Source organism: Colletotrichum phormii (genome assembly GCF_030913505.1).
Source record: "Colletotrichum phormii strain CBS 102054 chromosome Unknown BDP81scaffold_1, whole genome shotgun sequence".
Lineage (NCBI taxonomy): Eukaryota > Fungi > Ascomycota > Sordariomycetes > Glomerellales > Glomerellaceae > Colletotrichum > Colletotrichum phormii.
In genome coordinates this window covers 4,029,964-4,044,977 of record NW_026851443.1, presented here as the reverse complement: position 1 = coordinate 4,044,977, position 15,014 = coordinate 4,029,964, and the positions used below count along the sequence as shown (strand labels likewise).

At 53.6% G+C, this 15,014-nt stretch overlaps 7 protein-coding genes across 7 annotated transcripts; 4 read left to right on the top strand and 3 right to left on the bottom strand.

Annotated features, from left to right (window-relative positions):
- Nucleotides 1-271: 271 nt before the first annotated feature.
- On the bottom strand, nt 272-2,336 carry BDP81DRAFT_414545 (HAD-superfamily subfamily IIA hydrolase). The gene is made up of 4 exons (XM_060589372.1): nt 1,968-2,336; nt 1,546-1,839; nt 549-1,477; nt 272-486 (listed from the first exon to the last, which is right to left on the bottom strand). Exons 1-3 carry the CDS (start codon nt 2,216-2,218, stop codon nt 685-687), a joined length of 1,338 nt encoding a protein of 445 aa, XP_060452332.1. The 5' UTR covers nt 2,219-2,336; the 3' UTR covers nt 272-486; nt 549-684.
- A 517-nt stretch (nt 2,337-2,853) lies between these two features.
- BDP81DRAFT_338587 (SCO1/SenC) lies at nt 2,854-4,061 on the bottom strand. The gene is made up of 3 exons (XM_060585992.1): nt 3,797-4,061; nt 3,513-3,722; nt 2,854-3,428 (listed from the first exon to the last, which is right to left on the bottom strand). The coding sequence occupies exons 1-3, from the start codon at nt 4,007-4,009 to the stop codon at nt 2,997-2,999; spliced, it is 855 nt and encodes a 284-aa protein (XP_060452331.1). The 5' UTR covers nt 4,010-4,061; the 3' UTR covers nt 2,854-2,996.
- A 248-nt stretch (nt 4,062-4,309) lies between these two features.
- On the top strand, nt 4,310-6,184 carry BDP81DRAFT_338586 (PHD-finger domain-containing protein). Its single transcript, XM_060585991.1, has 2 exons — nt 4,310-5,307; nt 5,361-6,184. The coding sequence occupies exons 1-2, from the start codon at nt 4,428-4,430 to the stop codon at nt 5,927-5,929; spliced, it is 1,449 nt and encodes a 482-aa protein (XP_060452330.1). The 5' UTR covers nt 4,310-4,427; the 3' UTR covers nt 5,930-6,184.
- A 1,049-nt stretch (nt 6,185-7,233) lies between these two features.
- BDP81DRAFT_306164 (eukaryotic aspartyl protease) lies at nt 7,234-8,817 on the top strand (the record flags this gene model as incomplete). Its single annotated transcript, XM_060583248.1, has 2 exons — nt 7,234-7,845; nt 7,906-8,817. The coding sequence occupies 2 exons, from the start codon at nt 7,234-7,236 to the stop codon at nt 8,815-8,817; spliced, it is 1,524 nt and encodes a 507-aa protein (XP_060452329.1).
- Nucleotides 8,818-9,415: 598 nt separating this feature from the next.
- Nucleotides 9,416-10,550, top strand: BDP81DRAFT_389089 (phosphoribosylaminoimidazole-succinocarboxamidesynthase; the record flags this gene model as incomplete). Its single annotated transcript, XM_060587217.1, has 3 exons — nt 9,416-9,604; nt 9,752-9,911; nt 9,982-10,550. The coding sequence occupies 3 exons, from the start codon at nt 9,416-9,418 to the stop codon at nt 10,548-10,550; spliced, it is 918 nt and encodes a 305-aa protein (XP_060452328.1).
- A 527-nt stretch (nt 10,551-11,077) lies between these two features.
- On the top strand, nt 11,078-12,504 carry BDP81DRAFT_477686 (putative aminotransferase family protein; the record flags this gene model as incomplete). Its single annotated transcript, XM_060594824.1, has 4 exons — nt 11,078-11,212; nt 11,292-11,785; nt 11,843-11,915; nt 11,947-12,504. The coding sequence occupies 4 exons, from the start codon at nt 11,078-11,080 to the stop codon at nt 12,466-12,468; spliced, it is 1,224 nt and encodes a 407-aa protein (XP_060452327.1). The 3' UTR covers nt 12,469-12,504.
- BDP81DRAFT_414536 (BTB/POZ domain-containing protein) lies at nt 12,489-14,976 on the bottom strand. Its single transcript, XM_060589371.1, has 3 exons — nt 14,649-14,976; nt 14,544-14,592; nt 12,489-14,488 (listed from the first exon to the last, which is right to left on the bottom strand). The coding sequence occupies exons 1-3, from the start codon at nt 14,868-14,870 to the stop codon at nt 12,825-12,827; spliced, it is 1,935 nt and encodes a 644-aa protein (XP_060452326.1). The 5' UTR covers nt 14,871-14,976; the 3' UTR covers nt 12,489-12,824.
- Between the last annotated feature and the right edge of the window lie 38 nt (nt 14,977-15,014).

The following is a 15,014-nucleotide window of genomic DNA, read 5'->3' as shown; positions in this document are numbered from 1 at the left end:
CAAGTTTAGCATCCAACATGTCAGCCCAGTTCCATGGCAATGCCACGCACCCACGCAACCACCCCCTAAAAGACAAGACTAAATGTGACGTCAGGGGGACCCTACTGTACCAGTCGGGAGCTCCCGACCCTTGCTTTTCAAGGCATGGCGCGCGTCTTGCATGTGACGTACATGGCGACACCATAACTCGCAACTGACCACATAGGGCGAAATGGTAATTGGGGAAAACCAATTGCCATGCCGGTAATTGCCATGTGCTAAAATCGACCGTCCAATCTCTTCCTCTGAACAAACACGACGCCATGTCACTGGGAGAAGAGTCTAAATCGCAAAATCCTGCTTTGAGAGGCAGGTATAGCAATGACCAGAATGACTTGCTACTCACCACTATCATTTTCACTGCCCTCTATCTCATACATTCTCACTATCATCTATTATAACTCTTCTAGCCAGCTTATTCTCTCGGTATATTCTTCTAAAAAGATACTTTGCAATGCTCAATAAGATGATGACAAGTCTGAAATGGAGAGGAAGGTATTCTATCTTACCTTATATTCCACGCTCCAGCTGAGTACTTACACACTCACTCCATGCCATTCATCGACGAGCTACGGCTACCTAAATACAATACACTATTTGGACCATCCGCTGGAGCTTCTAGTACCAACATGCTCCAACACATGCTCAGATTCTAGTCGACCTTCCCTCCCTCTGCAACGCCCACTCAACCGCCGCCTTGACATCATCCACAATCATCGTGGGCTTATGCGTAGGCGCGCCCCTCGTCTGACTCCAAACCCCCGTCTTCACCAGCAACGAAGCCCACTCCGTCTCCTCGTTGCTATAATCATTCGCGCCCCGGATATCGCTCTCCGGGTTATCTCCCACCATGTACACCGTCTTCAACGGCGGCGCCTCCCCGTTGCCGCCACTCTTCTTACCCAGCAGCGCCCGCCGATGCGCATCAAGCACCCGCTCCGCATACTGATACGTAGTCGCAAACGGCTTCCCAAACACCGTCCTCTTCAACTCCGCCTGCCCCGCCGTGACCTCCTTCCACACCCCCGCCACAGCCGCCTGGAACGCCCCCTGCCCGAACCGCGGCTGGTGGTACGTCGTCGACCAGAACAGGTCCGCATTCGAAAATATGAGCGGCGGCTGCCCGTCCTGCTGCCACCCGCCGTTGGGAAGCGACGCATCGCCGTTCTTGGCCGAGTACGTCCCCAAAAGCCCCTCGCGCGAGAGGAGCAGGTCGGTGATGATTTGGATGTCGAGAGCCCAGTCGCGCGGATCGTTGAAGACGAACATGGCGTCGATTTTGAGCGCGTCCGCGTCTGATACGGTGCCGTTGTGGATGGGCTTGGGTAAGGGCTCGTGGGAGTCTGCGTAGACTGACTTCTTGAGGAGTTCAAAGGGGAATACTTCTGGGTGGGCGTGGATGATGTCTGCTGGCGTCACCACGTTCTTGAAGCCGTACCTTGTTGGAGTTGTCAGTTGACGTTAAGTTCGCAGAACGTACAAGCTCTCAAAAGGTTGCTGACTTACAGCTTGGCAATTTCTCTACACTTCTTCGCATCCGCACCCGTCAGGAAGATGGTCTTGTCCCCCAGCCCTTCCGGCCCCTGCACCAGCTCCTGAAAGGGAGTGTGCGACTGGACAAAGTTGTCCACCGAGAGCTTGACCCCGAGCTTGTCGCTCAGGTCCTTCACCCGGACGGCCTCTGGCTTGCCTCCGCCATTGGTCAGGAGGATGAAGGGGATGTTGTTGTCGTTGAGGTACTGAAGCGACTCGGCGGCCCCGGGAATAGGCTTGGCCACGTGCAACAGAACGCCGTCGATGCTGCTCTACCGTTAGTCACGGTAATTTCATGGTTATTGGTGAATTTCTCGCTCGAAACTTTTGGGGCTCCAGGGCCATACGTGGCTCCCAAAGAGCTGCACGACCTCGCGCCGTTGGGCTTGACTCACTCAAAAGCAAACGCAAACGACGGAGCTTCGCCCGCCTCGAAAACCTGCTTCTTGCTACTGAAATACCGCCCCGCGCCAACAGTCTTGACACACGATAAGCTCGTCGAAGGCAGCGTAACTCTCCTCAACCCGGAAATCCCTCTCTCGTGACGCCCGATACCGGCAGCTGCGCATCTGAACGGTGTCGGTGAAGTAGTGAGTGGCCTCGAGAGGAGCCGACCGAGACCCGTAACCCTGATAGCCTGTCTCATGATGTATAATGCAATTCCCTTAAATCAATTTGGGGTTTCAAATATGCCGCATGGTAGAACGTGAAAGGAAATGGTTGCTGCTTCTGGATGTAAGAGTGATGATGAATCGAGGTCCTTCGGCACGGTTGAGGTTGGAACGGCGGGCACGGATAACGGATAACGGTCAACACTGACTGAGCTCTCCCCTGCAGGGAACCTAAGGTACCCCTGCCACCCAATGCTCTCCGCTCGCCAATTTTAGCGGCCAAGTCGACCTCATGTCCTGCCCGCTGCAGTCTGCAGAGAGCCGCGGGGTGCGTCTTGCGCCTTTGTTGAATGCAACGGTTCGAAACCAGCCAGTAATAGATCAGACTTGGTTTATGAGAGTAAGCTGTGTTTTGATACCTCTGAGAAAATTTTGGCTCAAGTCTTTCTTGACAACTTCTTTCCTTATTTGCGAGCCGCAGAAATTCATGCTCGGCAGTTTGTATCAATGTCGAAGGGTCGCAGCTTGGAGATGCCCTGCTTAAGGAAACATTTCCCGAGCTGCAGTTGCTGAGCATCCATTTCCATATCTATGTCCACGAGCAATAAACACTGGATCTCCAATAAGCAGCAGATCCATGAGGTGAACCCCTAAAATGGTCCTGTCCACTGTGAGCTTTCAATGGTATTACAGTGTGATTGAGTGGTCTTGGAGCAACGATGGCTCAAAGGTCTATCCATAGAACAGCTGATGGTACATATTACACAAGTTGATACAGCCGCACCTTCATCAAGTCTTTCCTCCAAACGCTACCTACTCCTTCTTCCACCCTCCCTGCCAGTCATTCATATGGTCCAGAATAATCTTGGCCGCCTGGGAGGGCGAGTGCTGCCGCCCCAGCGCCTCGACGAAATCGCCCTCGGGGTCCATCAGGTAAAAGTATATGCTGTGGTCGACGAGGTAGTCTTGGCCCGGCTTGACGTGCTGCGGCGTGCTGAAGTAGACGCGGTACAGCTTGCACATGGCCTTGATCTCGTCGTAGGTGCCCGTCAGGCCGATGAACTTGGGGTGGAACTCGGAGAGGTACTCCTTGACCACCTTGGGCGTGTCGCGCTCTGGGTCGCAGGTGATGAAGAGGGGCAGGACGGAGCCGGGGCGCTGCTTCTCGACGAGGTCGTACATCTGGGCCATCTTGTCGAGTTCGTCGGGGCAGATGTCGGGGCAGTGCGTGAAGCCAAAGTAGACCTGTGGCGAAAGGCAATGTTAGTTTTCTCTCTCCCCCTTTTCTTATCTATCTCCGTGATGGAGATGCCATATGGCTCCACGTACCAGTGCGTAGCGGCCCTTCATATCCTCGCTAGTGAACTTGTTGCCGTCCTGGTCGGTCAACTCGAATTGTCCTCCAACCTTGGGCCGGCCCATGCCCTTCGTCGCCTCCGCAATGCGCTTGCGCTCCATGCGCTGCTTCTCAGTCTCAAAGTACCACGTCAGACCGACACCGGTTCCGACGAACAGCATGCCCGCCTTCCATGAAAAGGGCTGGTTCAGAATCCCAGTCAGCATGGCCACTCTCAATGGCAACAACACCCAAGTACTCTGGGGAGAGACCATACCCCTGCTCTGTATCTGCTCTTTGCCTCCTCCACAGTCTTATACGCCTTCGTCCTCCTTTGCGCCGGCGAAGGTCTTGTCTGGAGCATGCTCGGCGCGGCGGCAGTCGGCCGGGTCTGCTTAGGGAACGTCGTTTGGGAAATGCATCGCCGGCATTGTGTCGAAGTTGTAGAGGAAACGGACTTCCACAGAAGCCTCGTGGTGGCTTGCGACATGGCTGAGGTAATTGAAGGTTTAATCAACGAGGTGAGCTAATATGACCGGGAAATCTGGGATCCTTCGTCATTGGAAAATCGTAAGACTCCAAAAAGCTCTCGGTGAGCTCGGGCCATCTTCCAAAATATTGTGGGTCGGAAGAACCATTGATGCGGCGTTCCTTCCCTTCTGTGCAGTTCACCGAACCAGACCGAGTAGTTGCCCATTTCACCGAGGTTGTTGTGGGTCTTTCTTAATGGACCCTTCACTCTCACTCTCACTCTGTAACTTCACTCAAGTGAACCTCAACCCCCTCCATCACGCAACAAACAAAACTGTCTTTCATTTTTCTTTCTATTAAAGTCATTGTTTGTTCTTGTGCTGCGCTTCTAATATTCATGTTCCACTTTTAGGCTGTCGCTGTTGTAAGAAAGACACATGTTGGAAGCCATGGATTCAGACGTGGAGCCAAAGATCAAAGGCGGCGAGGATGAGGATCTCGAGATGGCAGACGCGCCCGGCCATGCTCCCATCATGCCTCAAACGGCACCTCAAAACGTAGAGGGAGAACAAACGGATTCAAACACTGTTGCTTCCTCACAAGCCGATTCTTCTCTCCCACCTCCAACCAGAGAAACTCTCTCACCTTCCACTATTCTAGAAACCACCGAGAAGCCATCGGAATCTCAAAAGATGGGCCCGAAGAAGAAGGGAACCGCTGCGGTCAAGAAGGTTCCGAAGCGACCCAAGGGCGGTCCCTCGAAATCAAGCAAGCCCAAGAAGCAGACCGACGCGGCGTCCACGACATCATCCGCCAATCTACACGACGACTTGGCAGGAGGCTCGGATGAGGAATCTGATAACGGACCGTATTGCATATGCCGTGGTCCAGACGACCATCGGTTCATGATCTCGTGCGATATGTGTGACGACTGGTTCCACGGCGAGTGTATCGGCATGAGCAAGGAGGTCGGCGAGAACCTCATTGAGCGCTTCGTCTGTCCTAACTGCGCAGACGGCGACCAGAACGTCAGCCTCTTCAAGAAGACCTGCTCCTATCGGAACTGCATGAAGGCAGCACGTCTCTATGATGGTCCGGAGAACAGCAGTGTCTTTTGCAGCGATGATCACGCGCATCTGTTCTGGGAGAAGCATATCGCCGCCCTGCCCAAGAAGCATTCGTCCAATAGTGGTTCACAGAACGGGCTCACACAGGAGGAGGCTATGGGTCTATTGGCTAGCAAGCTTGCCAGTATCGACCCGGATGATGGCAGGTGGAAGGTCCAAACCAAGCCGTTTGCTCCAAAGAAGGTTGGAGGTACGTACAACGGCCCAACTAGAGTGCGGATTTTGACTAATTACTCATTGCAGCTGAAAGCCCGGAATCCAAGACTAAGAATCTTGTACCGGCGTACCTCACCCAGGAGGAGAAGGATATTCTCACAGTCTCGGCCGCCGAACGCAAAAAGCTGGGCGAAGACGTTCAGCTCTGCCAAAAGATGCTCCAACTTCTCGAGTGGTCCAACGACCGGCGAAAGGCCCTCATTGCCTCCAAGCAGTTCGAAGACGCCGCGTGCGGCTACGACTACCGCCTCGATCAGGTGGGCGTCGTAGGCCCCTTTGCCAACTGGCTCAAATCGGACGAGGCCAAGGAAGTCTTTAAGGCGGGCAACCTGGACGTCGGCAGCCGCCTGAGCGGCGAGGATAAGAACATTTGCGACAAGAAGCGTTGCAAGCCCCATCAAGGATGGTACTCGATCCACACTAGAGATGTGAAGTATCAGATGAAGCTCCTGGCCGTGGACGCGAATACGAAGCTTGACGAGGAGCGCCGCATCAAGGAGGCGGCGACGGAGCGGAAGTTGAGGAAGGAGGCGGAGCATAATACTGTGCAGCTCGTCCTGCCGGATGGAACCCTGGGCCCGCCCATAGCTACGTGAGATGGCTCCCCGTTCCAATTTCTAAGATTCTTCATTGCGATGGCGTGGATAGGCGTTTCTGGGGACAAAAAAGGCTTGAGATATGGCAGTGCACAGCTAGAATACCTAAGCTGTGGCTAGACACTGGAACAGGAAGACGATGTAGCCTAGTCACTTCGGAATATCTTGAACAGATGGCGGAAAGTCATCTAATCACAAACACGATTTGATACAAACGCGAGCATGGTCATGGTAGAAGATGGTCTTGTTAAGTGCCTTCCCTTCAGGGCCATGAGTACTATTCGGATTCCTAGATTCCTTGCAATCGGTAAATGTATCTCATCAGCCGACATGTTTGTTCAGAATTCATAGTCCAAGGAGCAAAACAGATTATCAAGAGGTTAAGCATCTTGTGTTACCATAATTCTGGAAGCAAGGGATCAAACATCCATCGACAGGTTGTTCACCTCGTAAAATCCCGAGTGACTAAGCACCCCGGATATGCCAAGATGTCAAATCGGCCCGCGACTTGTCTCTGCCTGTCTTTGATCCTTCAACTTGCCCACCAAACAGTTTCACCCATTTCCCATCATCTCATTTAACCACTTACCTTACAGCCTATGTTGGCATGCTCCACGCGTCATACTTCCCACCCAAAACCGACCACACAAAGAATGCGACAAGAAAACAACAAAGCCCCTGATTGCGAGCATTCCACCTCGTGTCCATCATGATATCCCACCCATGGCCCCGTGGCCTCATTTCCCTTGCCGCCAAGCACTGAGCCGAGGAACCCGTCGTGCCCATCTTGGGTGTTTTGCTGTGCCTCTCTAACCTTCTCGGGGCTGGCACGACCAGACTATCAACCCCAAATCTCCAAATCTCGTAAAAACAACGAACCCTCGAGGTGGCGCCAGGTCTATTATGCAGTCAGGCTAGCTCCAACGGCCCAGGTAGCCCTGCTGGGCGTGGCCACAAGAGGCCTTCCTCCCCATTTTTGCGGCTGTACTAGGAGCTCCCGCCATTGCCATTGACAGAAAAGGACGTGCGATCCCGTCGCCGTTGGCATCTGACTGTCCGGCCAGCGATACTCTGCTTTCTTCTTCCACCTGCAGTCTCAACGGCCTCCTGCTGCCAACGACACATATCCCCGGTGTATCGAATGCCTATACAGACGTCTGCCAGGGTAAGCTTCTCCGCATAGGAAGCAGTCTGCGGGGGTGGAGCAGACATAAACAACAGGGGCCCCGATCTTCAAGCCGCAGGAGACGACACCTAGTCTCCGTTTCTCGAGGGAGTGTAGCTTTGCCCCCCCGTTCACAGGGATGAAGCTATCCACGACGCTCGCCCTCGCGGCCCTGGCGTCGGAAGCCATCTCACAAAAGGTCATCTCGGCCAACTTCCACAAGATCCAGCTTCCCGTAGACCTGGTTCAAATCACCCGCCGCGACACCCTCACCCTCGCGGCGCTCAACAACATCACAGGCGGCGGGTACTACTCGGAAGTCGAAATCGGCACACCGGGGCAGAAGGCGCTGCTGCACGTCGACACGGGCAGCAGCGACACTTGGATCGTCGACAAGCAGGCCGACCTCTGCACGAGCACGAAGCTGCAGCGCCAATATGAGACTGGGTGCACTGAGACGTACAACTCGACCGCCAGCTCGACGTACAAGGTCGTCGGCCGCAATGGTTTTGATATCACGTACCTTGACGGCAAGAACATCAAGGGAGATTACATCCAGGATGTCGTCAGCATCAATGGGAAGACGGTCAATGATCAGCAGCTTGGCTTGGCGTATCAGACGGTCAAGGGTACGGGGTTGATTGGGTTGGGGTTCTCGCAGACTGTGGCGACGAAGCGCAAATATCCTACCATTCTCGACAACATGGTCACGCAGGGCGTTATAGGCAGGAAAGCCTTCAGTATATGGCTGGTAAGGGAGCAATTCTGCAAACGTAACTTCTGCAGAATGTCCGCTAATCGTGTTGAGTAGAATGATCTTTCATCATCTGAGGGAACCTTGCTGTTCGGCGGCATTGACACGGAGAAATACATCGGCTCACTCACCACGGTCCCGCTCGTCAACGACCACCACTCCGGAAACATGACAAGCTATAGCGTATCCATGACCGGTGTCGAAATCGAAACACCAGACGGCAAAACGGTCAACATGGCCGAGGATAACTTCAACGCCGCGACCGTCCTCGACTCCGGGTCCACGGTGTGTCTCCTCCCAGAGCAAATGGCCAAGTCAATCTGGGTCAAATACGACGTCGTCGACGCCGGGTACGGCTTCATCGACTGCAAGTGGCGAGGCGCCCAAGGCGAGGGGATTTTCTTCGACTTTGCTTTCGCCGGCGTCAAGATTCGTATCCCGATGGAGGAGATGGTCCTGGACAACCTGGACCCCATCATGGACCAGCTCAAGGGCCTCACCCCCTTCGACAAGCCCTGCATGTTTGGTATACAAAACAGCGCCACGTTCGACGTCAACAGCACAGATTTCGCGCTGCTGGGCGACACGTTCCTGCGGAGCGCGTACGTCGTCTACGACGAGGCGAACCGCCAGGTGGGCATCGCGCAGTCGAATCTTAACGCGACCCGGACTAATGTCATTGAGCTCCGGGCGGGCGAGACTGTTTTGCCGACGGCCACGGGCGTGGCGAGCCAGGCTAGTAAGCCGGCACCGACGCCGACGAGGGCCGGGACCGGGACGATGACGGGGACGGCGGCTGCTGGGATGGATACGTCGGTTGTCTCGGCAGGCGCTGCGACGCCGTCTTCGAGCGAGTCACCGAATGCTGCGTCACATCCTGGGCAGGTGGCCTCGGAAACGGATGGATTTTTTGTCATGATGCTCATGTCTGTGTTTGCTGTCGTGGGCGCGGCCCTGATGGCGGGTTAATTCTCATGTACACATACTTACTCACACTTTTAAATGATAATGTAATTTGACGTATTCAACGAGTTTGGGATGCCTTCAGAGCGTGGCCTGCGTGGCATTCACTGTATATCTCCTCAGTCTGCAGCTTATTTTTGAGACATGACTTTCACTTGAAATAATGAATAAGTTCATATAAGGTAGTCAGTGAGATATGATTCAGACTGCCGTCTCAACCCGCCGATGTCACTGGTTAAAGGTTCGAGCCCATCAATGGAGGAGGGGGATCGGTGGAGCGGGTGCACCCGAAGGGGAAATTTTTTTCACGCCGGTTTTTCGTCACCCGTGCCGAGCGGACGGTGCGCCGCGACTTTTCACCTTTGAACGTTCCCATCTCATCCCGAACTCGGCTTCAAAACCTGACTCATCCTCGTCTTCAATTCACCAAGGTGCGCCAGACTACTATCTATAAGGCGATAATCGCTCACATCTCTACACTTGGAGCTCCGTCCCTTGATGTACAGGAACAGCTACTTACTCTCGACTGCCCCTCCATTGAACGAACCTCTCCAAATTTCAACCCCTCCACCCCACCTCAGTCAACTCATAAACGGCTTTCACAATGGCGACCGCTAGCGTCACATCCGTCGACCTCACCGGCCTCAAGAAGATCGGCCAGGGCAAGGTCCGCGATGTCTTCGAGGTCGACGATAAGACGCTTCTCTTTGTCGCCTCCGACCGCGTTTCGGCTTTTGATGTCGTTATGGAGAACGGTATCCCTGACAAGGGTGCCATTCTCACCCACGCCTCTGTAAGGCTCATTCTCACATACATTCCACTCACTCACTCACTCACTCATGCATTCTCACTCCTCACCACCACTCCTCTCTTTATATTCTCAAATATCAGATGATGTGAGAAGTCATATTTGCTAATACGACTGCCCAACGGCACATAGGCCCACTGGTTCAAGGTCCTCACCGACCGAGTTCCCGGCCTCAAGACCCACTTCATCACCCTCGACCCCCCGGCCGGCCTGCCCGCCGCCGACGCCGCCCTCATCAAGAACCGCGCCATGCTGGTCCGCCGCCTCAAGGTCATCCCCCTCGAGGCCATCGGTATGTTCCAGTCTCATCCCTCTAATACTGAACATTCTCGCGGTGTAATGTTGTTGACCACATCCCTCAGTCCGTGGCTACCTCACCGGCTCCGCCTGGAACGAGTACAAATCAAAGGGCACCGTCCACGGCATCCCCGTCCCCGCAGGCATGCAACAGTCCCAAGCCTTCGCCACGCCCCTCTACACCCCCTCCACAAAGGCAGAACAAGGCGAGCACGACGAAAACATCCACCCAGACGAGGCCGTCAAGCTCGTCGGCGCAAAGTACGCCAACCGCGTGCAGGAGCTCGCCCTCGAGCTCTACGCCGCGGCGCGCGACTACGCCGCCGAGCGGGGCATCATCCTCGCCGACACAAAGTTCGAGTTCGGCGTCGACCCGGACACGGACGAGGTCGTGCTCGTGGACGAGGTGCTCACGCCCGACAGCAGTCGGTACTGGCCCGCTGACAAGTACGCCGTCGGCCGCGACCAGGAGAGCTTTGATAAGCAGTTTATCCGCAACTGGTTGATTGAGCAGGGGCTTAAGGGGAAGGAGGGCGTTGCGTTGCCCGAGGATGTGTGCAAGGCTACGGCGGAGAAGTATAAGGATGTGTTTGTCAAGTTGGTGGGGAAGAGCTTTGATGAGGTTGTTGCGTGAGGAGGGTGTTGAAGAGTGGAGTTTGTGTTTACTATCAGTTGCTTGCTATATAAAAGTCACTAGATTTGCCACCCTGGCTTCAAAGGAACTGGAAATGGGATGCGAGATGGAGAGATGCTTCTTGATGAGCTGTGGTTAGCGGGCAAACATGCCCACTGGTTTATCAGAGTTATCAAGATCGTCAGCGTAGGAGGCACGAATGAGACTTGGTGGTTCAAAGAAAACTGCTTCATGTCCCCAAGACTGATAGCAGCAGCAGTTGACATGTCTCCCCCGGACCTGACAGCATCGAAGGACTCAAGACTGAACCAACAGGCAAACATTCATTCATCGTTATCAGCTATAACGTGCAGATAAACACGTGATGCTTGCATGGGTCTCTTCAACAGCGTCTTTGTCCGCAGTTCCAACCAACACGAGCAGAGGCGTACTTTAATTTAAACCCCTCACATCTTGAGTAGAACGTACCCATAATCATTAAAACAAACCTGCAATTGCTATTTAATTCAAATTGACATTGTCCTAAAATGAGTTCTCATAACGGCTCAGAGTCACCAGCATCAGCAGTTGCCTTTGGAACTGAGATCCGGGGGCAATGTTTCTCTTTTGCCGAGGGTTACCATCCTCTCAATCACGGCTCATTCGGGGCTTTTCCTAAAGAGGTCCGGAATCACTAAAGGCGACTACAGGACGCAATCGAAGCAAGGCCAGATACGTTTACACGATACACCTTATCTCAAGCTTCTCAGAGAAAGCAAAGCAGCCTTGGCACCACTCCTAGGAGCAGAGCCCGGCGAAGTTGTTTTTGTACAGAACGCCACCACGGGCGTCAATACCGTGCTCCGAAACTTGAACTTTAAGCCCGGCGATACAGTTCTTCACTTCAGCACCACATATGGTTCGTGCCTCAAGACTATTCAGTCGCTGTCAGAAGAATGTTCAGTCTCATCACACGCAATTGGCATTACTTATCCAATCGACGACGACGAAATCTTGAGGCGATTCCGATGCGCAGTGGAAGCGGTCAAGTGTCAAAGACAGACGCCAAAACTCGCCATTTTCGACACAGTCCTCACGTTTCCAGGAGTCATGTTTCCGTTTGAGAGACTAGTGGCGACCTGCAAAGAGCTTAAGATCTTGAGTCTCATCGACGGAGCTCATGGCGTTGGCCACATTGATCTGAGTCACCTTGGTGGCGTTGTCAAACCTGACTTTTTCATCAGCAATTGTTACAAGTGAGTCAATCCCCTCAAATAGCTCAAATTACTTCGGGCCGTTAATGTCGACTTCAGATGGTTGATGGTGCCGAGGGGGTGCGCCGCCCTCTATGTTCCATACCGGAACCAAGAGAAGATTACTTCAACGGTGCCCACATCCTGGGGCTACGAGATCAAAGGAGCGAGATAATTTGAAGTCGGGAGACTACTTTTCTAAACTGTTTGACAAGATATCTACAACAGACAACACACCGTACTATTGCATCCCCGTGGCGCTTGGATTCCGATCCAGAGTCTGCGGCGGCGAGGCGAAGATTAGGGAATACTGCGAATACATTGCGCGTCTAGGCGGTGACAGGACGGCAGAGATACTCGGCACAGAAGTCCTCGGCGCTTCGTCCGCCTCCTTTCGGAGCTGCTGCTTCGTTAATGTTCGCCTTCCCTTGACTCTGGCGGAACTTGACGCGGACGCGTCAGCGGGACGAGGGGTAGCGAAGTGGATGCAAGAACTGACGCCAGCCGAGTATGAGACGTACATTCCCATCAAGTTCTATGCTGGTAGCTTTTGGTGCCGGATTAGTGGTCAGGTGTACTTGACATTGAATGATTTCGAGTGGGCGGCACAAACTCTGCTCGATGTCTGTACACGTGCGAAGACTGGGGAATGGAGATGGGTATCCTTTGCAAGACACTTTAACTAGGCGTTTCTCACGATCTCTAAGCTAGATTCATCAACGAAGTTTATTGGTATCATGCTTCTTTCTCGCTCGTTCCGCTGGCCCGATCGGCCGTGCTTGCCCAATGTATGTCTCAGCAACGTTCCCTGACCGATGGACTGCATGTTAAACTCCACCTCGTGAGCATCGAATGACTACGACTTGCCAACAGTGCTTGACCGAGCCATGGACCGGGAAAGCTACTCAAGTTGAAAGCGGTTCTTCAAAGCCTCACAGAGTAAATTCAACGGATTTGGTTACTTCGACGCATTTGATGTTGATGATGGGGTTGTGGGCGTTTCAAACTGCCTACTTTTTGGTATCCTACTGCACCGAGGAATCTATGCATTTAGCTTCAGACGATCCAGCATCGTATCGATCTTTCCAAGCAGGATCTGATAATTGATCGCATCTGAAGCGAACTCGTCCTCGGCCACCTCACCGCCCAGGGTCTTAACACCCTCTCCGTCTTCGCCGTTCTCAACGGCTGTGGCATCAGGAGGATCGGACGCGGTTTCCTGGGAGATAGCACTGGCCTCGCGCATCTCCTCATTCAGCTGTTCGCTCTGCGCAGCAACTGCTTCGGCCATTTCGGCGTTGATTTCCCCCTCTTCGTCCATCATCTCCTCGAGGTTGGCGTCCTCGAAACGCAGCCGGAAGCGCTCGCCCAGATAGTATCGGATATCATCCAGCAACTCAATGGTATCCGTCTCTTCACGGTTCTTAAGCCTCTCCGCACTCTCCTTGATCAGCTCCGCAAACTCGGCCTCGTCGATGTAGTCCTCTAACCGGTTGGCCAGGTACCGCGCAGCAAATTCTTCCAGGCGCTGGACGCGCAGATCCCATGCCGCGTGAATCACGTCGTAGATGTTGATGGGCTCCATCTCTTCGTCAGGACGGTCCTCTACGTCGGGCCTGTGGGTGCGATCAGCCCAGATGTTGCTCGTACCGCTTCCCAGGGTACTGATAGCCTGCGCTGCTTTCGTCTTAAGCTTGTCGAGGAACAGGATGTCGGCCGTGTATAGCAAGTCCAAGGCCAGCTCGAGGGGGCAGTCCACCTTTTCGGTGTACAGGAACGTGAGCACGATCTCGAGAACCTCGGGCATGCAGTCCACCGTGACGACGTGTAGGTTTTCTGAGTCTTGTGCCTCCCTGAACTCGCTGGAGAACATGGTCTCGAAGTACGGGCTGCGGATGAGCATCGCCTTGTGAACGGGGTAGACCACCGACTTTCGAGGCCGTTTCTTGGGTTTATCGCCGTTGGTCGCAAGGCCCAGCGGGATGCCTACAGCATGTACGACGCTCTCAGAGTCCTCCGCATCAGTCTCGATTTCGTCGCTTTCCGGCTCGTGCGCACAGAGAAGACAATCAGCAAAGATTGAGTTGTCGTGACGCCATTTCACCTCGCCGACCCTCTTCGTCTCCACGATCATCTTGTGGCCCAGGACTTTCTCCCGGTAGAACCGATCGACCTGGACCTGCGCACGCCTTACCTCGTCCTCGTATCTCTGGCGCGCCAGTCTTCGGTCATTTCCCACAAGGATAGCCTCCCATAGTTGTTCGATCTCGAGCTGCTTGCTGAGCTTATCAACACCAGTGAGAACCTCTTCCTCCGTCACGGTACTGCGAGCGTTGACCACATCCTTGGGTACTTCTCCTAGATACAGATAGCGTAGGGCAACTTGGAAAGACTCGAGCGGGTACGTGGTTGGGAGCTTCCATGTTGCGGTGTCGGGTGCGCCATCCAACTTCTTCCTGAAGTACGGCGTCCGTGCTGCCAGAAGAAACTTGTGCATGTCAAAGGACTGTGCTGCTGCAATGAGGCTAATGTCGGTTGTTTTTGGAACGGCCTTGGAGAGTAGACTGGTGATGTGTCCAGCCCAAGGCTGGAGCGGGTCTGTAGATTTTGAATAATCATACTCCAATAAGAGATTTCGTATCCTATCGTTGAGGGCGTTGTAAATGCATCGTTCGCCCTGAAACGTGTTCCTTTCGGCCAATGCACCTTTCACATCGGTCAGTCGCGGGGTTCTATCGGCACATGAACACACACAACCCACCAGACTCCAAAAGTAGTTGTACGAGTTCCAGGTGCCCACATAGACTAGCCTTGAAAACGATCGTCAGTGAAGCCTCAGTCCGAGGTACGGTGACCGCGCACTCACAACGATCAACGGTGTGTAATCAAAACGGTCTTTGCCGTTGATATTTATGCCAGCCGAAATAAGCTCCTGACATGTCTTCAGGTCGCCTCTTCTGCACGCCAGCAGGAAAGCCTCAAACTCGGTCGTTTGATCCAAAGGGTTGTCCTCTCTTAGCACGCCATTTGCGATCAACTCATGCTCTTCCTTGAGCTGTACTTCTAATTCATCTTTTCGGATGACCATGATGACGGCTTTAATCAAATGTCCAGAGTCTCTATAGCCTGAAAGTCTAAACAAACGTTGATATGAAGCGAATGCATCAAACAAGTAAGAAGTTCAAGTTCGCCTCCACATCTGGGACAATGAAGATCTCAGTGAGAGTGAAGT